Source organism: Argopecten irradians, chromosome 9 (assembly GCF_041381155.1).
Source record: "Argopecten irradians isolate NY chromosome 9, Ai_NY, whole genome shotgun sequence".
NCBI classification, from domain to species: Eukaryota; Metazoa; Mollusca; class Bivalvia; order Pectinida; family Pectinidae; genus Argopecten; species Argopecten irradians.
This window is the reverse complement of record NC_091142.1, coordinates 31,394,900-31,420,497: the sequence shown is the minus strand read 5'-3', so window position 1 is coordinate 31,420,497 and position 25,598 is coordinate 31,394,900. Positions and strand designations below refer to the sequence as shown.

The following is a 25,598-nucleotide window of genomic DNA, read 5'->3' as shown; positions in this document are numbered from 1 at the left end:
GATATAACGACAGTATAGGGTGGATATAACGACAGTATAGGGTGGATATAACGACAGTATAGGGTGGATATAACGACAGTATAGGGTGGATATAACGACAATATAGGGTGGATATAACGACAGTATCCAGGATGGGGTGGATATAACGACAATATAGGGTGGATATAACGACAGTATAGGGTGGATATAACGACACAGTATCCAGGATGGGGTGGATATAACGACAGTATAGGGTGAATATAACGACAGTATAGGGTGGATATAACGACAGTATAGGGTGGATATAACGACAGTATGGGGTGGATATAACGACAATATAGGGTGGATATAACGACAATATAGGGTGGATATAAAGACAATATCGAGGATGGGGTGGATATAACGACATTATCGAGTATGGGGTGGATATAACGACAATATAGGGTGGATATAACGACAGTATCGAGGATGGGGTGGATATAACGACAGTATAGGGTGGATATAAAGACAATATCGAGGTTGGGGTGGATATAACGACATTATCGAGTATGGGGTGGATATAACGACAATATAGTGTGGAAATAACGACAGTATCGAGGATGGGGTGGATATAACGACAGTATAGGGTGGATATAACGACAGTATAGGGTGGATATAACGACAATATCGAGGATGGGGTGGATATAACGACAGTATCGAGGATGGGGTGGATATAACGACAGTATCGAGGATGGGGTGGATACAACGACAGTATCGAGGATGGGGTGGATATAACGACAGTATCGAGGATGGGGTGGATATAACGACAGTATCGAGGATGGGGTGGATATAACGACAGTATCGAGGATGGGGTGGATATAACGACAGTATCGAGGATGGGGTGGATATAACGACAGTATCGAGGATGGGGTGGATATAACGACAGTATCGAGGATGGGGTGGATATAACGACAGTATAGGGTGGATATAACGACAGTATAGGGTGGATATAACGACAGTATCGAGGATGGGGTGGATATAACGACAGTATAGGGTGGATATAACGACAGTATCGAGGATGGGGTGGATATAACGACAGTATCGAGGATGGGGTGGATATTACAATAGTATCCAGCTGGATGGGATGGATAGAACGATAGTATCCAGGATGGGGTGTATCATCTGAAATTTGCCTTCTGTTGATAGCTGGGTGTTAGACATGAGAATAATACGTACTGTATGAGGTTTTCAGACTAATTGTGGTTCGATGACTAAAAGATCTGTATAGTACTTCTACAGTGAAAACTTTACGAAGCAGCTGAAGACATCAAAAAGGCTTTCATAAATTAATGTATTACATGTACATATACATATATTTGTGTACACATTGTATGGTACGGGTAAAATTATAATTCAATACAGTACTGTATAGTAGAATCAATGCATCTGGAATTGCAGCCTCAGAAAGAAACAATAACGATTAACGATTAATATAACACTAATTGATTTTACAAGAGTGTCCTTTCTTGCAAGTGCAGCAGTACCATATTACTAATTGATCTATTTGAATACACGAACGGGTACTTTTAGGTTCATTTTAGGCTACGATATATTGATTTTGTTCTTGCTAAAAATTCGAATATCCTTCGGTTTAAAAGTATTTGTCTAGACAAAGTGTTGATCATTTTAATCTGTTTATAAGTATGGGGAACTGATTAATCTTGGCCGTATTACTTGGCAGCTTGTGAGCTGATTAGCATAGATTAACATTAATTTTCAGCGAACCACACATCGCTTTGAACGTCGTTACCAAGTTGTCTACATAAATAACAAGCGTAGCATTTGAATAAACAATTCGCCTCAACGTTGTTGCTACAGATATATAAAAATCGTTGTAATTGCTAAAACAGGTTGAAAAATAGTACATCTTAAGTAAATTTCCAACCTCCCTTGTTGCGTTTTGTGCGCACGCTAAGCACACATACACAGCACACACACACTACTAATTAATATTTACACACACCGCTTTCCTCATTTTATATGCGGCTTTGCGATAGCTTGTGTATTCGCTCGGATTATACAAGAAATAGGGAATTATCCTAGTGATCTATGATGCCATGAGCTACAATGTAGGAAGTTAATGATGTGATGAGTGGTAAGCGTGTTCATTTTCATGTGATTTCTGTCCACGTCTGGGAGAAATCCTCCGCAGGTTCTGTTTGAGTGGAGAGATCGGCATACGGTGAAAACAAGATGGCGGATCTCGAAGCTGTGCTGGCCGATGTCAGTTATCTGATGGCTATGGAAAAGAGTAAAAACACTCCAGCGGCTCGAGCTAGCAAGAAGATCATTCTGCCTGATCCAAGGTATGTTATTAATCGCTAGAAAACCCGATATACTCTCTTTGAAAAATAGGAATAAAAATGTGGAGAAGATGAGGTGATTATCATATGCGATTTTTGTTGATTATTATGCTGTAGGAACAGTGATCTCTGTATCAGAAGCATTTGTCTACAATATTTACAAACCCTCAACATTTTTATACATTTCAGTGTCCGAAGTGTAATGCACAAGCATTTGACGAAGGTTGGGGAAGTAACGTTTGATAAGATATTTGGACAGAAGATCGGTAAGCTAATATACACACGGAAGTCAGTTGATGATGAGGATAGCTGGGCCGATGTGACTGAGCTTTCTGGACCCATCAGCATACTCCTGATATTTTAATATCATATATTGTCTCTAATATATCCCCGGCCCACACGATATGCTATATTGTTATATGGTATAATATGGTGATCAAAATTTCCTTTTAACTGAAAGTGTTTGTTTACAAAATAACAAACCCTGATATCAGTGCAAATGCATGATTAAATTTTAACAGATGAGGCATGCATGTAAATTTATAGGAAGAAAGATCACCATTTTATTTGGGAAACATTTATATTTTAGAATGGTAAATGTGAATGTTGACTCGTAAATTAGGTAGTATATTAACAACCAGTGTTTAGAATAATGTTACTATTTATAGATCTGCAATGGCAACAGGTATAGGGTAGGATATATACAAACTAGGTTAGGGTGTTAAGATATAGACTTTTCAGGATAACTAAAAAAATCAACTTGATGTATTATCCTTTTAATTGCTTTATATTTACAGATATATAATGCAGGCATTGATTGGCCTATATATGATATGTTCATGTCGGTATACTTAAATATATAATGGCAGCAATTGTTCAGATTATGAATTTTCTGAACTGTATGTATATTGTCATAAATGAGATTTTAGATATCACCTCTGGGTTGCGAGTTCGAATCCCATGTGGGGTAGTTGCCAGGTACTGACCGCTGGCAAGTAGTTTTTTTCCGGGTACTCCGGCTTTCCTCCACCAACAAACCTGGCACGTCCTTACATGACCTAGCTTGTTTAAAGGACGTTAAACCAATAAAATTATAAACGTAAGTTGGTGGTTTTTTCTGGATACTCTGTCTTTTCTCTAGCTGCAATGTAGCTCGAAAGACTTTTAGACAGAAAATGGTGTCGTCTTTAGAGCTACAATTGGTGCCTATCACTGCTAATGGAGCAAAGTAATGCTTATGCAAACCATGATAAAACGTTTGTTTGCATTTTTATCGTACTTGTTTGGTATCGCTTACCTACTAGGCAATGAACCACATAAAATATCAAATTCTCATCCAGGCATTATTTTTGTACATAATACATACGAAGGTCTTTCTGAAGGGAATTTATACGGCAAGTCAACAATTTGTGAATTTGACATCTTATGAGCGGTATGGTAGTTATTAAGAATGGTAGTTATGGTATGTTTGTTTTGGACAAAAATAATATGTAAATGCATGTATATGCATAAAATAATTGGAAACCTACAAAAAAGTATAGAAAACCATGCCTGAGCGATTTTCGGAGGCAGTGCTCCACTACGACACATAGGGACCAATTCGTACCTGGCCGAAAGGTATAGTAGGCCGGGTATGTATATATATTCATTCTATCTTTTCTCTACCTCCTAAGCCCATGCCAGCATGTCCAAAAGACCATGACTGTTAATGTGGTTAAAAGTGATCTAAACCTGAATTAATCCTCATTCAGAAATTGAATGTTGGTTTAAATAGGGAGAAAATGGATTCATACTAGGAATATGCCATGATGAATTGTAAAGGTTTGCTTGCATTATAAGGGTAAATGGCAATTGAAAGAAAAGTCAAACTGCAGATGAAAAGTTGAAATTATTTTTGTATATATAAAATTATTTTTGTATATATATGAACATAAAAAACAAACTTTAATAAGAGTAATCTGATAGCCAAGATTCAATCAGTTTTGGGTTTACAACCAATATTTATTTTAAGTAATAAGGTGTCTGGCAGGATAGCTCAACGCTTCAGTGAAATAGCGGGTTTGGGTTTTATTAGTTTAACATCCTATTAACAGCTAGGGTCATGTAAGGATATGCCAGGTTTGGTGGTGGAGGAAAGCTTGAGTACCCAGAGAAAAACCACCAACCAACGGCCAGAACCTGGTAACTGCCCCAAATGGGATTCAAACTCGTGACCCAGAGGTGGAGGGCCTGTGGTAATATGTCAAGACATCTTAACCACTCGGCCACAGTGGCCCAGTGACCCTCTCTTTTAATAGGACACAAGATAAACCACATGTACAATAAAAATTGTGCGGCAAGACTTTAACCAGCCTAATCACAGGTTTATAGTTAAGCACTATGCATTTAATTTGCTGCAGAATTTAAATTATGAAGATTTGTTTCTTAATGTCGCCCCACATAATGCAAAAATTCAAAATGAATGAAATAATGCCAAAGTAAAACTATCATATTAGATTTGTATGTGGGGAAATAATAAACCTGGATATGACAAATGTTTTCAAGCGATAGGTTTAATTCTTACATCTCATCATATTCATTTACACTGTCACTTCAGGTGATTATTATGCACATTTAGTTGACACATATATTTCATGATTCCAAGTGAATTTAATACATGCCTGTTGGTAATACCAGAGCCGATGACTGTCGTGTGGGATGAATATTTAATGGTAATAAAAGTTTTACAGAAATTCCATTGTACATATGATAGCAGATCATGTTGATGGAAAAAAAATTCCGTGTAACATTGAGGTAAAATGTCAAGAACTAAGCAAATGTGTTCACATATGTCAAATTCATGGTTAATTTCATGTTAGATGATATGTAATTACACTTGTGTTTCTAAACGTAACACACATCAGAGAAGCTGTTATATTATGTTAATGTCCCTTTAAAGTACACGTTTTATTTTTTTTGTCTCAACACTATATAAATTCTTCCACTGACATTTAATTAGCAGCTATATCTGTATCTTTACTGACTTTCTATATAATGAGGTGTGTTGATTAATATTGCTGCTCCATCTTATTTCTTATTTTAATTACAATAGGTTCCTGTTATCATTCTACTGGGGAGAATGATACTGAAGTAGAAAAAGAGGTCGGGTATGGGGTCTCTGGGATGGTGTACATGTGTATATCAGGATTCACTAGCTATAGCACCATATAAAGGGTCTGGTAAAATTCTGCAATAAGCTTAAGTCTTCCACCTTTAGTTTGCTACTATAAGCTCTTCATGAACTTGACATTGCCAGCTACTGGCCAAACTGGACATGGAATTTTTGGTTGAAATCAGGTTTCTGCTAAAGTCTCTTCTACACTCTTGCATATAACCTTTTCTATTGCATTTAGGGGTTGAAGAGATAAAATAGCATTCAACCCACCAGCGGAAAGACAAAGTTATAATTGTTTTATTTGGTTCTGGTCTCGTATTATTTGACATTATCATATCAAGATTGAAGAATGGTAAGCCTACATTCAATTTTAAATTTTTGAAGAGTGTTGAGAATATAGTCATTTTCAGTACTGGTACAGAGTGGCCAGATTGTCTATCCTCTGATCCCAGCAGCAATAGTTCTTGGCTCAGTTATCTCAAAGTGACTAACAAATGTAATGCAGCTTTCAAGTCACACACAAAATGTTGCTTAGATTGTATTGGTTGAATATGTCCAATTATACTCAATAGCCAGGTCACTTAAGAATGTCCTAGGTTTAGGAGGTGGAAGAAAACAGGAGGATACTCAGAAAAAAACCCAAATGACCTCTGACCATACCGAACCTGGAAACTGCTCCTAATTATAAGTCATGGGAGTCAAACTCGCAACCAAGAGGAGGAAACTTTGTGTTAGTATGTCAGAAAATCTCTCCCACTCGGCCACCATATGTTAATTGAACTAATAAAACAATTCTAACAAACAAATTGGTTGGTCAATATCATTATCTACAAAAAAATACTATGCTATTTGTCCTGGTACGAAATGTACTACTTCTTTAATTAAACATTTAAAGGGATATTTACATATTATATTTTATGTATTTGATTAGTAAAAGTGCATTTTTTAAAGTTAAACAATCTAGAAATAACATCCATCAGCTGAGTTCTGTGGATTGCAGCCATTGATCATTGAACACTATTCATTACACCTATAAGCCAGCCCATTGATCTTCTCCCAGCAGGCTGTTAATATAACTCAAACAGGGAAATTAGAAACAAAATAAGTTTGTTACTGATCTACCAAACCGTTGATAGATCCTAAATGGTTGGGTATTGTGGGTAGGAAATCACGATTACAAGCATCATAAATCAATGTGGCATTGTATAGCAGGCTCCATTATGGTAAACGCTGGGCTGTAATTTAATTAAACTACATGTACAGCAACCACCACAACCAGGGGAGATAACTCCAGAGACATATACAAGTCGTTAAAAATAACATGCTTCATGCCTCTTTAAAAACGATATGTTTCAGATTCACATAGTTTTCTGTAATGGATATTTGTTAAATAGATTCGGTGTCCACAGTCACTATACAATGTACGTCCGAGTGGTCAAGGACTGGATGGGTTAGGCCAAAAAAAATTATATGTGTGTTTCAGGTTACATGACTGAAAAAATAGGGTAGGTCGGTCGTGATTTTTTTTAATTTAATTTTTTTATTTTATTTTTTTAGGAGGGGTGAGGGAGGGGTCAAGTGGCTTTATAACTACATTAAAAAGTAATTTGATAATACCTATGTAAGTTGTCTTATCAGGTTTTAGGCTGGCTAGAAGTCTTTTATTTCTCATTACCATATTCGTAATTGAACTTTATCTGGATAAACTTAAAGCATGCGCAAAAATTTGAAGTTGAAAGTTGAAAACTTCATACACAACATTTTGGTTTTGAAAAAGTGTGATAAAATAGCTAGGGTCGGAAGAAAAAATAGGGTAGGTAGGGGTACCTGAAACATATTTTTTTTTAGGCCTTAGCTGTTCATTCCTGGCCGAAAGGCTTATTTTGGGCAGACATATGCATCTGGCCCTGATTTCTCGAAACAAACTTAAGTCAAAAACTGACTTAAAACATAAATTTTCATATAGTTACGTAAGGAAAAAATGTTTTGACTAATATAAGTTTGCACTTGTTTTGAGAAATCGAGGACTTGTCTATTATATCGGTCTGTGAGCTTTAATTGTAAAGGATTTCTTTTAACTGCTATACATTTTATGATCTGAAATATTTCAGTAATATTACACAATTGATTTTTTTGTTTTTATTGTTTATCAGTTATCCTTTTATGATAGGATTCATTATTAATGCTATAGAATATGAAACTAATTAAAAATGTTACATAACTGAATCGTAAGTCGATGTATACAGTAGTTTACACATCTATCTGTTTATAGTACATGCTATATTTTGAGTATCCTTTTAGACAGATTTTCACTGTTTCTTGGTCGACTAGACAGGTTAGAAGATAAAATGTTGATCAGAAATCACTGTATTTACGGTGAAATGGACACTGATGAGATATGCAGTGTATTTATGTCTGAGAAGTTTAACATGAAGTATCCCATTTATTACGGTGTATATAGAGGCTTGTAGATAGAGACAATCAATACTCCTATTGTTTCTGTGTGGATGGATGGGCCTACAGTTTAGACCTGCAGATATTCCACTTCATCAATTTGACTGCAGGCATCCTAATCAAGTTAATGGTAGCTTGATTTGATTTGAAAGTTTTCACTTGAACAGGAAATAATCGTGCTCTTGTTTTCTCACACATGCTATATAGTTATAGATGCCTGTATCCTATATGTTATTTTCCAGTTAATTTTATATCTGTCAGTACTATGTAAGTTTCTGACAGATTTAAATCACTGGAAAAAGTCTTTATGAAGAGAAATGCTCTTTGTTTCATTGTTTTATAAAATCGCTAAGCTTAGTGCCTTGGTAATTTCTTTTCTGTGTTACCATTCACACTAGCTGTTACCTATACAGACCTTTGGTAAAACTGAAATGTACATTTGCAACTTTCAAATTGGCAAACTTAGCAAGGAACTTCAATTAGATGCATCAGTGATATGTGATGGCAATGTGTCACTGCTAAACTGTAGATTTTATTGCTCTGGCAACAGAATCATTTTTACATTTTGTCAGATTTTGTAGATAGATAGTATGTTTGATGACATTAAACACATTGAAAAAAATTCTCTAATTGTGCTAGAGAAGTTTGTAGGATTTTAATTGCTGGCGATCCATTACAACTATAGCTATTAACCTTCACATCTCATATATGGCCATCTTTTGACCATTTGTGTTACGAGTATATGGTCATTCTCTGACCATTTGTGTAAAGTGTATGTCCATATGTCCATCTTTGACCATTTGTGTAAAGTGTATATGTCCATCCTTGACCATTTGTGTAACATATGTATGCATGACCATCCATGACCATTTGTGTTATGAGTATATGGCGATCCTTTGACCATTTGTGTAACGTGAATGCAAATTTTACACAACAAACAACGACAGATGTGGTTTAAACCTGCTCTATACAGTATAAATAGTGCTGGTCAATGATGGGGTGGAGCTAGTATTGCCATCTATTCTCTAACTATTGATTAAACATGGGGACAACTCTGTGAATGGTGCTGAACTTAATCAGCACTGGCTGACAGATAGATGATATACAGCCTCAATTCCACCAATCTCAAATTTATTGTATAACTGTAATTCACATATACACACAAATGATCATGACCAATGTTGACCTGTTCAACTTGTGCCTATATGTATGCATGTGGTGCCTTATTTGGCTCTTTAAACAAGTCCACATTGCCAGCTTTCTCTTTTTTCAATTTGGTAACCTTTGATTCATTCTTTTGATTTTAAGTATTGAAATTCTAAGCATAAAATGCATAATATTTTCCTACGCAAACTATGACCTTGAACCACATGATGCCTATAAGTAAAAGATATACAACATAGCTATAATCACCTGATGGTTGATAGGTGTAATCACACCTGGCTCCCACAGTTTTATGTGGTAATACTTAAGTGATACTTAGGCTCAAATTTTGAGTACTTAATCCTGTACCCAAGGAATTTCATAATGGACTGATCTAGTCTTTGATTTAGAAGAGCCTAAATATGTATTTTCAGGGGTATGAAGCTAATTATATTATATCATAGTTTATATTATATATGTAACAAATTATGACATTTCCTGGTGACTTTGTGGAAAGATATATATTTCCCATTGGGTTTGAATTCCTCACCTTCAAATTGTATTTATACTCCTTTTAACTTAGAGGAGAAACTGTAATATTAAAGAATCATTGTAATACCATTTAACTTAAGCTTGTAGTTTTTTGAAGAATATTCAAACACTTTTGAAAATAAAAATGCAGCTAATTATAATTACCGGGGGGGTGGGGGGGGGGGGGATGTCTAACAATAATTTTTTTGGGGGTTATCAGTGATGGTTTTTGATTTGGACTAGTAGTACTGTCTAACAATGCTTTTTTTGGTAGATTATTTCAAAGTTTTGAGAACTCCATGTGGGTACACGTCAGAATTAGGAATTAATGAACTAGATTTGGGTGCCTGATTAGACTACCTAAATGGCCTTGATAGCCAATTAATGGCCTTTATAGAAAGCATACATTGCGTTGAAATTGACTATTTATATAATTAGGACCCAAAGAAAGTTGTCTTATCAAGCAGTTGATTTATATCAATAGACTGTTAAGTCAGTTTTGACTGTACATACTTTCTATGCTATCAACTATATAGTTGAACACACTATCTGTCTATAGTATTCTAACTAGACTATCATGATCAGGAAAATCAACATCAAGTTAGTGTATTTCCTGTAAGGCCAGGAAACTTATATATCAATGGGCCATGAAATCTTTCTATAACAATGTGATTGCCATTCTGATATTGTTAGATAAACAAATCAGTGAAATCTTTCCTTTATTTATGTGAATTTAGGTAGAATGCTTTTCTTATCAATTGGTCATTTGATATTAGGATGTTCAAGTCACTTACCTGGAAATAATGTCAATAATAATCAATTGTTTATTCAATACATTATATATTCATTAACATTTCTTCCCATATTGTTCAAAATACTCTGAATCCTACACCAATTTTGATTAATACATGTACTGTATAATCAAAATATCAAAATGAGCCCTTGTAATTGTTGTGAATTGAAGGGTATAATTACAAGCTGAACAATTAATCCAGGACCTAACTGTCCTGTATCTTCGTTAATTGATTTAAACATCAATTAAATTTCATTGCTTTGAAAGCAGAAAGGATAGTCTATATATGATACCTTTTAACGTTGTCTAAATAAAATGCTTGTGTACAGTTGTTGGTTGAGATGACATGTGTTACCTGGTTGATACCTGCTACTGCTGCAGTCTCTGATCATGCTATTGGTTTACTGCCCTGTGTAGTATATGGTAGATGCTAATCACGACTTATGAATATTAATGAGTAAAAAGGTACCCGTGAGACTGGTCTGTTATAGATTCAGTGTGAATCGGCTGGCATTGTTAGTGGTATGAATAGCCTGTTAATTATAGACAGGGTCATTAGGATTATCACACTACTGTGCTAACACATACTGCGGCTGTAAATAACTACTGGATACATATCTGAATCCATGTTGAGGATTTGTAAAGATTACAGATGATATGTACAAGATTTTAGTTGAAGAATGTTTGTGGATGCATGGCAAATGTTAAATATGCTCCATAATCCTTGTCTCAGCTCCTTCACCAAGTGTAAAGTTTTAACTACTGTTTGCCTATGGTTTTTTGGCATCCCTGAAGAGCAAATCTGGGTATTTTAGATGTAGTTGTTGTTGCCTGAACTGCAAGTCAGTGCATTGAAGATAGAATAGTCTCCTCTGAACAGCAAGACGGGACATTTGAAGAAAAATTGTCCAGATCCCTTAACTGTATAGTAAGCTGGGATATTTGAAGAAGAACCTCTTAACTGTATAGCAAGCAGGGATATTTGAGGAAGAATTGTCCCTTTAAAGGTTAAGCAAGGTGGGACATTTGAAGACTCGTCCCTTCTGAGCAGCAAGCCGAAACATTAATATTACAACCTGAAAACTTGTCCCAGTCCGACTGTTCTGACTGTTAAAGGTGTTCCATAAAACATGTACAGCATGATCATGCTTCCTTGATGTGGAGTTGTTTCCCCTTTTTGAGATTGAGTTTCTTTTTAGTCGCTGGAGACAACATTACTTAATGAAATAATGGGCCAATCAGTTTATTTGGTTAGAGTACAGCAACAGTACTGACCGGTAGTTCATTATCTTGGATATTTCCATCAAAGGTTGTCTCCCTCGATACTGTTAACCGTTTACTCATAGTTGATCAGTTTTGTTCTACAGTCTGGGTCAGACTTTCCTGATGTGATCAGTTTCCTATTATTTGTACTGATTCTCCCTATTATAAATAACTGTTTAAAACACACTAATAACGACATTTTATTTTTGATGTTCTGGAACCGATTCATTTTGCTGTTGACTTTATTGCAGCAGAAGCATCAAAAAGCCCACAATAAACTACACTCTCTTTCTGAATCTGCTTCTGATTTTCTCAGATAAATTCACTGAAGTACCCAAGTAATTAATACAACAAGTAGATTATGTGAGCCATATGTATGTATCAATGAATCGTTTCTATAGATAGGTAACCTGCACTCCCACTGCACTTTGAATGAAACAATGTTGATAGCTGTGCATATTAAAAGGCCGCCAAATCCCTCATAAATTTCACCAGTAGCTGTTAATACTATTAACAGATTTAAAACATTGTTAACTTTGTAAATATTCTGTCTCAGTAAGCTGTCATCTGTTCTTTGAACTGAATTAGAATCTCGTTCTCTGACTAATTGTACTGAAGCACCTTGCAGGGAACACAGTGCATCTCCACTGTACTAACTTACACTGTTAGTGAATGTGGTATTGGAAAAGCAGCTGAACTGCTGAGTTTTACTATATTACACCTGTACACTGTGGTGAGAAAGGGAGGAAGCTAATCAAAAAAATGGTTTCTTTAATTAATTAGACTTCAGGATTTATTTTTTGTGATAGATAATTTTTTTCTTTGCTTGTATAACAGTAATGAATCTAGAAAATGGGTTTTGTTATTGATTACAGAGATGATTTTTTTTTAAGTTTGATCAATTTCAATTAGAAATGGAAGTGCTGGATTGGTATCGGTAGTAGCATGGACATGTGGCGGGCTTTGATGTTACAAAATGATTTTTGTCATCAGCTACATATGTAACACGTTATGTTATTTCTGGTCTATATAATTATAATATGATATATACAATGATTCTGGTTTATCAAGCAATGATTCTGAGCATTCCTTTCTGATATATAGATAACATCTTTGAAGTACTAGGTATTTTCGCTGTGATATAATTTGAAAGAAAAAACCGAGCGAGATTTCAAAAGTTTTTGAAATACCAGGTGTTGAGTTGTTTTAAGCATGTGTTCAGGAAGTCTTAATTGGGTATTGTGCATTGTTAAATCACTCACCCATGTTATTTGACAATCAGCTGTTTTAGATTTAGAGTTAAATGAGGCATGTTATGATCAAATCTGTTGGAAGCTGTGGAAAAATAACTGCCCTATAATTGTTAAAATCTATCAAAGTCAATTTGAAAAGGTCAACTTGACAATACGTTTTACAGTCTGACCTCTAAATTGTAATTAATAACTGGCTAATCAGTAAGTGTGGTATAGTCTGTGAATATTAAGCACTGAAGTACATTAAACTGCACCAATCACACCACTCAGACTCACTGCACTGGTGCAATATACATGTATAAAATTATAACCACTTTTTGGCCAAAATCTAATTAAGGTCAGTGGTCAAAACTCCACATACCTACAGAGTGTAAATGTACAGAACTTTATCATTTTACAAGATAACAACCTTTCAGCTTTTGATCAGCCAATCATGATCATGGCCAGTTTTCAGCTTAATTTATTAAGCTATTATGACCTTCATCTGTAAATATGACCTTGGCCTTTGCCAGGTCACAGTAATGTCATCAATGATTAATTTGGTAACGACCAGAGTGGTCAGCTGGTCCATATCCTGGACAGGCTATCTATTTATAAGTATCTTTAACAGTTATCAGTGGTACATATATATCAGTAAATTACTAATTCTACTGACATCAAAGGTTTTTTCATGTTAATGAGTCTCATGAATTAAAACTCAGATTAATGCTAAAAAAGTCTTTATATCTTTGTATGATTATCAGTCCAATGAAATGCTTGACCTCTTGTATATGGTTTGTATAGAATACGTAGGAGGCAACAGGTTATAGGTCCTTATAGAGCTGGACATTCTAATGATGGGATATATACATCCCCTGTATCATAAATACTCTGGATCCAGCACTGCGATCTAATTCAATATGTAGTAATGAATAATGTACCATATGGACAAATGTCAACTTGGCTGTCTGCTAGAATGGCACATAAAAATATTTTTTGTTGGAACATAAGTAGAAGGGAAAAAACAAAACAAAACAATGTTTGTAATATATATATATACGTAATTATGATGTTTGTTTATACATTTATGTGTTGTTGCTAATATCGAAAGCTTTGTAATTCCAGACATCAAACCTAAATGTAAAAGTCACTCTGTTATCAATATCTAATATGTTTTATTTAACACTCTTTAAGAGTGTGTGGGCGTTCTATACTAAAATGACACAAGTCCTCATCATATTTCAGTTGACATTTTTTCAATGACACCATGATACAAAGACTGGTATACAAAGTGATAAAAATGGGAAAATATCATACTATGTAACTTGCCACCCCCAATTCACATAGCCCTGCAGGTATCTCCCTATGGCCGTGTAGTTATACAAGGAAATCAATGTGTACACAAATAATCTTCTCTACCTGGGAGATTTCATTTGATCAACAGGACCGCAGAGAATTAAATAATACGCCTGATTACTAAAACTTCTTTTGATGTCACAATTATTGTATTTTGTTTTTATTTCCAATCGCAATAAAATGTGATTTGGCAGATGACATTATTGCATTGATTTTTTTTTCCAGAATAAAATGCTTTTACATCAATGATTCTAAGTATGTATTATTGTTAGAATCGGAGTCCAAGAGATATATGCAGTCAAACCTGTCTATAACGACCACTGAAGGGGAGACAGAAAAACGGTCACTATAGACAGGTTGCCTTTATAGACAGGTTGGGGCTTTCATGCCAACCAATGAGCCAGTAAATAAGACAGAAGTGTATTAATACAAAACAGATCTGCTACTGGATGTTTATATATTTATTGTCATGCATTATTTAAGAAATAATTGTCTCAATATATTTCCATGATTTGTGTTCGTTTTATTTTAATGCAATCGGAAATTTCGATCATAACAAAATCACCCGTTTTGATACATAGTAGATTTTTTTCAGCTATGAACATAATCATTACCTAATTACTGACTTCACATGGCCCGGAATTATCTGTGAACGATTATTTTCAGAAAATGTATGCGTGTAATATTTTTTTACAACACATTCTCGCTGGCAAGTCGTATGTAATGTTGCCGTGTAACCAGTTTTGACGGATTAATCTCGGAACATGAAAGATCGATTTGGAGGCGTTTTCTCACAATATACAGTCTAAAAACTATTAAAATCACAATGCAGGTACACATATTAACTTTCAGTAACATTTCTACCAAGAAATCGGACCGTATTTTATTTAGAAACAAGTCGAGAATATACCCGGGTCACAACGGGCGATAATCCGACTGACTCTAATCGTAAAGAAGAAGAACGTAAATTTATTGGCCTAATTTGAAATATCTTAAGTACAGGCCATTTCTTAGTAATAAAACAATGCTAAATATCGACAATGAATAACGGAACACATTAAATAAATCGGCATGTTTTATTTTGCCTACCGTATCATCCGAGTTGTGGCTTCAAAATCACGCTTTACGAGTGATCTTTTCGTGCACATGGCGTTCGCGAACAAAATTTCAGTCTTTGATAGGCATAAACGGTCGTTAAAACTTCCATCCTTAAGTTGGCAACCATATTTGTACCTCAAATGTTACGACCGCTAGGTTATAAACCAAACAATACTGTATAAACAATTCATAGCTTGGGCTTCAGTAATGGCTGCCATTTGCTTACAAAGGGAGTTAATTACCGGAAGTAGGTCAAAGGGACGCTACTACACACACACTGTACTCCGTACTCGAAAAGTCGATCTCAGGGACCGGTCGTTATACAACTTTGACGGGGCTAAAACGACCGGTTGTTAGCCACATTAGACAGGTGGTCGTTATGCAGAGTGCCATTATATAGTAAAAACGCACGGGGAGTCTAAAAACCGGTCGTTATAGACAGGCGGTCGTTATATACAGGCGGTCGTTAGAGCAGGTTTGACTGTACATTGAATGTTTCATGTAGTTTTGTATCAATTGTTAATGTGATTTTCAGAGTCCATGAGAAATGATTTTGGTAATCAAATAATCCGTAACTTGGTGTTTGTGTTTGGTAGCAGTAAGTGCTCACTCCTTTGGAGTATTTGGTCTGATAATGTCTCCACTACAGGTTGGACTAGATTTAACATCCTAATTAACAGTCAACATCATTTAATGATGTATGAGGGTTAGGAGGTGGCGAAAGTGTTCGGAGAACAACTGCTGACCAGTAATCAGTATTCCGTTTTTAGGTCATCTGACCGAAGGTCAGGATGACCTATTGTCATCGTGTTTCGTCCGTCGTCGTGCGCCGTGCGCCGTGCGCCGTCCGCCGTCCGCCGTCCGCCGTCCGTCGTGCGTCGTGCGTAAAACTATTTATACAAAAGCCTACTCCTCCTAAACCCTTGAGTGAATTACATCCATATTTGGTGTGAAACATCCTTGGGGAAGGACAATCATATTTTATATAAATGAGATAAGTCCGACCCCTAGGGGCAGAGGGGCGGGGCCCCAAAAGGGCAAATTTTCTTAATTTAAGCTTTTAAATCCTACTCCTCCTTCATCCTTGGATGGATTTCATCCATATTTAGTGTGAAACATCATTGGGGACCGACAATCATATTTTATATAAATGAGCCTGGTCCGACCCCTAGGGGCTGAGGGGTGGGGCCCCAAAAGGGCAAATTTTCTTAATTTTAGCTTTAAAATCCTACTCCTCCTTCATCCTTGGATGGATTTCATCTATATTTGGTGTGAAACATCATTGGGGAAGGACAATCATATTTTATATAAATGAGTTTGGTCCGACCCCTAGGGGCTGAGGGGTGGGGCCCCAAAAGGGCAAATTTTTTTAGTTTTAGCTTTAAAATCCTACTCCCTCATCCTTGGATGGATTTCATCCATATTTGGTGTGAAACATCATTGGGGAAGGACAATCATATTTTATATAAATGAGTAGTCCGACCCCTAGGGGCAGAGGGGCGGGGCCCAAAAGGGCAAATTTTCTTAATTTAAGCTTTTAAACCCTACTCCTCCTTCATCCTTGGATGGATTTCATCCATATTTAGTGTGAAACATCATTGGGGACCGACAATCATATTTTATATAAATGAGCCTGGTCCGACCCCTAGGGGCTGAGGGGTGGGGCCCCAAAAGGGCAAATTTTCTTAATTTTAGCTTTAAAATCCTACTCTTTCCTCATCCTTGGATGGATTTCATCTATATTTGGTGTGAAACATCATTAGGAAAGGACAATCATCTTTTATATAAATGAGCTTGGTCCGTCTCCTAGGGGCTGAGGGGTGGGGCCCCAAAAGGGCAAATTTTCTTAATTTTAGCTTTAAAATCCTACTCTTTCCTCATCCTTGGATGGATTTCATCCATATTTGGTGTGAAACATCATTGGGGAAGGACAATCATATTTTATATAAATGAGATAAGTCCGACCCCTAGGGGCAGAGGGGCGGGGCCCCAAAAGGGCAAATTTTCTTAATTTAAGCTTTTAAATCCTACTCCTCCTTCATCCTTGGATGGATTTCATCCATATTTAGTGTGAAACATCATTGGGGACCGACAATCATATTTTATATAAATGAGCTTGGTCCGACCCCTAGGGGCTGAGGGGCGGGGCCCCAAAAGGGCAAATTTTCTTATTTTAAGCTTTAAAATCCTACCCCTCCTTCATCCTTGGGTTGATTTCATTCATATTTGGTGTGAAACATCATTGGGGGAGGACAATCATATTTTATATTGATGAGCCTGGTCCGACCCCTAGGGGCTGAGAGGTGGGGCCCCAAAAGGGCAAATTTTCTTAATTTTAGCTTTAAAATCCTACTCCTCCTTCATTCTTGGATGGATTTTATCCATATTTGGTGTGAAACGTTGTTGGGAAAGGGCAATCATATTTTATATAAATGAGCCTGGTCCGACCCCTAGGGGCAGAGGGGCGGGGCCCCAAAAGGGGAAATTTTAAATCCTACTCCTCCTTCATCCTTGGATGGATATCATCCATATTTGGTGTGAAACATCATTGGGGACAGACAATCATATTTTATATAAATGAGCCTGGTCCGTCCCCTAGGGGCTGAGGGGTGGGGCCCCAAAAAGGTTATTTTTAGCTTTAAAATACTACTCCTTATCCTTGGATGGATTTCATCTATATTTGCTATAAAACATCATTGGGGAAGGACAATCATATTTTTTATAAATGAGCCTGGTCCGACCCCTAGGGGCTGAGGGGTGGGGCCCCAAATGGGGTAATTTTCTTAATTTTAGCTTTAAAATCCTACTCCTCCTTCATCCTTGGATGAATTTCATCCATATTTAATGTGAAACATCATTGGGGATGGACAATCATATTTTATATAAATGAGTCTGGTCCGACCCCTAGGGGCTGAGGGGTGAAACCCCAAAAGGGCAAATTTTCTTAATTTTAGCTGGCCCACTTCCTGTTTTAGGTTTCGGTCTCCGATCTCAATGAAAATTGGTCTATAGGGGTTTTAATTGATGCCGAACAACATGTAAACATTTTCGTAAAGATTTTGGTATTCCAAGATGGCCGCTGGCCCACTTCCTTTTTTCAGGTTTCAGTCTCCGATCTTAATGAAAATGGTCTATAGGGGTTTTAATTGATACCGAACAACATGCAAACATTTTCGTAAAGATTTTGGTATTCCAAGATGGCCCCTGGCCCACTTCCTGTTTTAATGTTTCAGTCTCCAATCTCAATGAAAATTGGTCTATAGGGGTTTTATTTGATTCAGAAGGAGGAACTTTAGGTAAGGACAATCATATTTTAGAAAGGACCGCAGAGCTAAGACCCATGGGGATAGTACGGCGGAGGTCCAAAATGGGAGCTTTGTTGATATTTGGCTTTAAAATCTGACTCCTCCTTATATTAATCCTTGAATGGGTTACAACCATATATGGATGAAGAGCTAAGTTTGTTCAACAATTGACATTTACCTATTTCAGAAACTTACATATTCAACTAAGGAGTTCCTTGTATTGTTTATATTAATCGTTAACCAATACTTTATACTGTGACTTTGTTGTTTTGTGCCATGAGTCAGATGACCGTTAAGGCCCATGGGCCTCTTGTTGTATATAACAGAGTTAGCTCCCTTGCGAGTAGGTATCCATTGTGACATCACTATTTTGTGAGCGCATCGTTTTCTATCATGATGTTACTCTTGCAAACACATAACGTCATAATCAGTAAGTGCAGATAACTCTGTAATATGCAAATACAGAATAAGTACGTGTCAGCTGTTCCACATGCCCAGATTTGAATTTGCAACTCAAAGGTGGAGGGCTTTAGGTAGTGAGTTATTTACTGTAAACCAACTTTCATTCCCGTGTGATTTATTTTCGCAAATTTTACAATCCAAGTAAATTCGCAAATGTTAATTTCTGCGAATTAATACCTACATCATCGATATTGATGGGAATTATCATTCAATTATTCAATGCGGGGAATAATTATCTTTGCGAACTGGTTTTGAAATAGAAATCACAAAATTTGATATTCGCGAAAGATACTTGGTTTACAGTCAGTTGAAAGATCTTAACCACTAAGCTATGGCGGCCCTATTTCCAGGTGTTGTTTTATTTGAGTGACTCAATAGATGGAGTTAGTATCTTTGTCATCAAGGAAGACGTTGGAGGTATTGTTTGTTGTATACATTGTTAAGATTGTTTCTGTGTCAGTTTGTACTTTATATTGAATACATAATGTAAAGGCAATATATAGAGCAGATCATAGCATACCATATTTGACCCATTAGTACACCTGGTAAATAATTTGAATAAAAAATGAAGGGTGCTTATTAGAACCAAATTTACCCTTTCTTAAAATTAGTGCACAACATATTGAACAGAAGTCATAAATCAATTTACAAAAGATATCAAATAAAGAAGCAAGTTTGGTTTCCATAATTTGAATTGGAGATATGTGAAAGTGAGACTTTAAAAAAGTGGGAAGGGCTCTTAAAGGGATGGGGTGCTTACTGGGTCAAATAAGGTCTACAAATTTTAGTTCACCTGTTGAAGTATTGGCTTGTAAATGATATAGATTTGGTGCAAATATTAAAAAGCCTCAGTTAGCATGTGTTGTAGATTCGACAATATAGTGATACACATGTATCTTTAAGTCAAATCTTATTTCAACTAAATTGTAATTATTACAAAACTTTAAATTTCCAAAACTACTCAATTGCTTTTCAATTGAAAATAATTCATTACTATTCCGAAAAGTTTGAAATGAGCACATAATGCAAGCATGCAGTTGGTGGGTTACAAATACATTACGAATCAGGATCAAAACATTTGTGAAAAACATGATTTAGAGATAAGATATATGGTGTGTATTTGAGTAAATGCATTAAGACATTTAATATATAGGGGAAATAACCCTGAGATGTATACTTAATAAAGCAGAATTATCGAAATAAAATCCAGTAGAGAGAACAAAAAATATGTGATATGAGCTCTGATAGTTATAGCGCCCATCATACCATATAGTTCCTTATATGACAGTATTAAAAAGATTCAATTAATTGGGGCTGTGCAATAGTTTACTCCAATGGTGTACCTTATTCCACGTTTAAATTAAAGGGGCAATAATCTATAGTAAATATCCAGCTGATCTAGGTTCTTGGTGTGAGCAGTCTGTAACTATATCAGCAGTATTATATTGTTTTTCTTGGTCTCAGTAGATATAACCACATTGTTATCAACTGTAGTGATATCAGATGTATAGTTAGATACAGCCACACTGCCTCCAGGTATGTAAGATTACAGATAATCATCCCATGAAATCAATAATACTGAAACCTACGCTGGGTGTAACCTCCCCTCTGCATCTGTTCTCAGTCACCCTAGATATAACCAATGTACTTTATGTACCCGCAATATTTAACATATGTACTTTATGACGTACCCACGATATTTAACGTATGTACATTTTGTACCTGCGATATTTAAAGAAAGATACTACACAGCTGATGAATGGTATTTTTTGCTATCATAACCATGCAGAAGGAGACAAATAAATATTTTTGTTTAGTTACAGAAAATTGTCAATATTTCGTTACACCATTAACACTATTTAAATGTTTGAGCTTCTTTTACTACTTCAATATAAAATTATTAAAAATGCTTAAATTGTGTCCTGAAAGAAGTCTATGGCACTATGCGCTATATGGAATGATGTACACAAATTATTTTGTATGCATTTTCATGTTAATTAGACACATATTCTTGATTAAACATCAGTTATAGTTTAAATGATAAGTATTGTTTATGCTGTATGTGTGGTGGAGCTCCATCTTTAATGTTCCTGTTTGTAGACATAGATGATATTGACATTACCATTGTACACTCTTTAGGTAAAGTTATGAATGTAGTACCATAATGAATTTGAAGTATTAATAAATATATTATTAATTCAAGTTAATTAGTCTGTTACATAAAGCTTTTTTTGAGAGACTTGTTCCGGCGGTAGATATACATGTTATATTTGTATAACGATATCATTCAAATCTCATTTCTGAATGAAACCATTTCAGGTTTAGATAGATTTAACAGAATCTACATTTATCTCGTGCCAAATAACCTACATGATCAATGTCATTTCTAAAACTGGAATAACCTTATCTCTTCTACATATATTAATATATCATTGCCTTTTTTTGGAGAAATACCAGTTTGTGTTAATTATAACTCCAATTCAAATATTTTTGCAAGGGAGTAAAGTTTCTCATTACAATTTTGGTGACCTTATTAAAAAAGTAAATCTTGGACAACATTTATGAGGTATAAGTTTCGACTTATAATGTAGCTATCATTTTAAAAGAAAATTATGATCCTTTCACATTATCATGTAGAGATTGAAGTTTTCCTGGTTGTTGTGAGAAGGTGAAACCATTTATTATAATCACATGACTGTTGGTTTATAAGATGTACAGGGTGTCATGGGGAGGAGCTCCAGCGTGACCTGTACCTGAACGCAAGGCTCCATTTATTTAGAAATAAGATATATACATTTATATACCAATATATATCCTAGGTCATTCCAATGACTCAATATACCATTGGCAGCTGAGCACTTTAATCATGGTAGGGAGTGGATGGAGGCCATCATAGAAGATGTATATTTTGTGCTCAGGAGTTCAGGTTTAGAATTTGATCCATACACTCAACATTGTTATATTGGGGACCATGGTGATCAAGTGACTGGTGTTGAGTCTCGGGGTTGATCCTTGGCATATCTATATAGATTTTCTTTCCTCAGAGGACAGGGATGAAGAACCACTGATTTCACCATACCTCAAAAACTTAAACTCAGTTGCCCAAGTTTTGTTTGCCTGACTTTAGAATCCCAGACAAAGATATTATGTAAAGTAATGGTGGAGGTATGTGTAAGGCTGTTTGACCAACAAGTAACAACTAAACACAACGTTTGACTGGCAGTGCTGGTCTTTGTGCTACTCCCCAAATATTGATTATAGCAGACTTGCCTGGCTACAGTTATATATCATTGCCTGTTAAGAAACATTTGATCTACCTGGTATATCATTGTTTCCTCGATTAGTATCAATATTCACATAGAACGGTCTGACATTATTGCAGTCATTTTGAAGAGAGGACCTTGTAGATTTTGTACATACGAGAATCATGGGATTGATCGTACTACCCATGGCCCCCTGTCAGGATAATCAGGGATGATACTGGGTCGGTAACGGGCAAAAACATGTCTTCCATCCATGTGAATATTATGTGATATATAATGGACAAAGACAAATAAATCATAAAACATTTTTATAAGCTATAACTTGAAATTATCTTTGAAAAAGACAGCTGCCTTGATCTTCATGAATCACCATCACATTTTACTTCATGATATATCTCTTATATGCCGGTGTATGCAACACACAAATATAAATATCTTCAAGAAAATTATAACATTAGTTGTCAAAAACTTGAAATCTTACCTACAAATATTTACATGTACCTTTAATCTTTATCGAGAAGAGATTTGGTGTGAATGATGTGATAGAAGGCCCACAAATATTTATTTTTAGTGAATTCTGTTGGAATGTTATATACCACAGTGTATCTGTAGTGCTATGTGATTAGGTACCAACAGATATACAAACCTGCTTCATGATAGGATGTGTATCAATGTTAACCATACCACAAATGTATAATATAAACTTCAATATTTTTTGCATTTGGATATAATTTCGTTCAATAGTTGGCTTCAAAACTGTTTGTAGTGTGTCAAATTCAGCTATGTGTCTCTGTTATGAAACTATGATCATGTAAGGATTGTTAATAAATTTGCATGTAGATGTTACCATCATTATGTATTTAATTTGATTTGAAGAAAGTGAAATGAGCAAAAATTTCAACGCTTGATGGTAGAACTTCAGACATGATAATCACTTTGCCCTCATGGTACATATACAGGTAGAGGGCATGTGGTAGAATCTCAGATATCATAATTAATTTGCCCTCATAGCATAGAGGAAGAGAGCAAGTAATTGAATGTATGTTAAAGAGGTAGAGGGCAAATGGTAAAATGCCAGACACAATAGTCATTTTGCCCCCATGATCATCTTGGTCTGGAGGTTGAAGGGTAGTGGTAGAATGTTGGACATCATTAACTTATATTACAATGGTGGCCCATATGTTAAGGGTAAGTGTACTTATATTACAATGGTGGCCCATATGTTAAGGGTAAGTGTACTTATATTACAATGGTGGCCCATATGTTAAGGGTAAGTGTACTTATATTACAATGGTGGCCCATATGTTAAGGGTAAGTGTACTTATATTACAATGGTGGCCCATATGTTAAGGGTAAGTGTACTTATATTACAATGGTGGCCCATATGTTAAGGGTAAGTGTACTTATATTACAATTGTGGCCCATATGTTAAGGGTAAGTCTACTTATATTACAATGGTGGCCCATATGAAGTTGATCAGAGCAGTAGTGGAGTATTGCTGAAGCAACTGGGTCACTGAAGCCTATTTATGTAGTACAACATTGTATTAAGGATGCTTCATTAATTAATTTGCCTTTTCTACCAATTTCATATGCATTAGCACTGACATTTAAAAGAGCACGATAAAAAAGCCTGATATATATGATGTGTAAAATACCTAACTTACTTAATGAGAGTAATAAAGCGTGTGTTAGCTATAAAGTTGTAGTGGGGCTGTCTGCCTCTGTCTAACTGTTGTGACTTCATGATCACTGGTGCTGTTCCAGGAATGTTCACCTTTGTAGAGTATATCACACGATTCTAAGGGCAGATAATTCACAATTGCATTGAAAGAAAATGTTAGCTTGCAACTACAAATTTTTAAAACAAATTTATTAACAACCGATAAAGTTGTATGGATGATCACATTTGTTGAGTGAGATTAGAACACATGATCAGGTTACAATAGATCAATGGTAAAGGCTTCCCAACATGTTATCCCACCACCACTGGGATTGAATAGCTTGAAACCCAAGTGTGTATGGAAATTGTGTTTTTTGCCTGTTCTGAGACTTTCCAACATCAGATATATTTAATGGTGATTTCTGCTTCCACATTAACAATTTGAAATATAGATATGGTTTTAATCAGATTGCCACATTTGAGCCCCATATAAAGTATTGGGCACTATAAAGCAAATCAAAGCCCTATCACAAGGAGACACAACATGGATATATCACACTCTCCCAAAAACACAAAGAGCTACACAACATAGATATATATACCACTGTCTCCAAAAACACTGTGAGACTCCCCATGCACTCGTAATTATATTTACATTATTGAATCTTTAAATCTAATTTAACCACCCCTGCAAGTTCATAATTAGCTTTTCCAGCGTTTGAAATGGAAGAGTTCAAACATGTCTTCAGGGGTGAATGAGTTAATGAAATCAAAGTACTGAAAGTCTAAACACCCACATTGGCTATAACATACTGCAGGAATTTATTTTGTTCATAATGTGCATTAGATACACATTTTAACATTAAAACATTATGTGTCAAATCTATAAATTCTTTCTATTGTGATTTAGATACTAGTGCTTTATACATAATATTATACTCCTGCATTGTACAATGATATATAACATCTGTCTGTTACTTCATTAAAAAGGTTTCTGATATTTATGATATTAGAGCTAGCCTTGGACATATATGTGCACATTTTTACATGTAATGAATAATTTACTGTAGATGTACAGTACTGTAAAAGTAATCACATTGTAAAATAAGTTTTAAGGCTGGCTTAGTAAAAATATCAACTTCTGATATAATATCCAAGTTATACATGATTTGTAATTGATGATATTATTGATTTAAAAAAAAAGTGATTTTTCTTCGCATAATAATTGATATACCAGCTGATGAAACTGGTGAAGGTGTTACAGAATCCTGTGATGGTAGATCCTTGTAAAAAATGTGATTAATTGGAACCTTTTTCTGGAAAAAAGATCACACTAGGACTCCACCTCACAGCTATCGGAGTTACTCTTTAAACACGAAATGATTCTAGAACGAGGGGCCATTTCACAGCATTACTGTACTCAAAACGCTATCACCACTGTACCAGCCTTATCTCAGTCTATTATGTCCATATGGATCATTTTAAATCAAGAATTTTTTCTCCGTTTCACCTGTTGGCTGTGATGATCATATTTTTTATCTTCAGACTGCAATTTCCCATT

The 25,598-nt window shown here is 35.6% G+C and overlaps 1 protein-coding gene across 2 annotated transcripts in view; it reads left to right on the top strand.

The window, feature by feature from the left end:
* The first annotated feature begins 1,975 nt into the window (after positions 1-1,975).
* LOC138332077 (G protein-coupled receptor kinase 3-like) overlaps positions 1,976-25,598 on the top strand; it is a 99,412-nt gene continuing 75,789 nt past the window's right edge. For both annotated transcript variants that reach the window (XM_069280026.1, XM_069280025.1), the window contains exons 1-2: positions 1,976-2,324; positions 2,511-2,587. In XM_069280026.1, the coding sequence (XP_069136127.1) occupies positions 2,212-2,324; positions 2,511-2,587 (190 nt within the window). In that variant the 5' untranslated portion in view covers positions 1,976-2,211. The remainder of the gene's footprint in view (positions 2,325-2,510; positions 2,588-25,598) is intronic.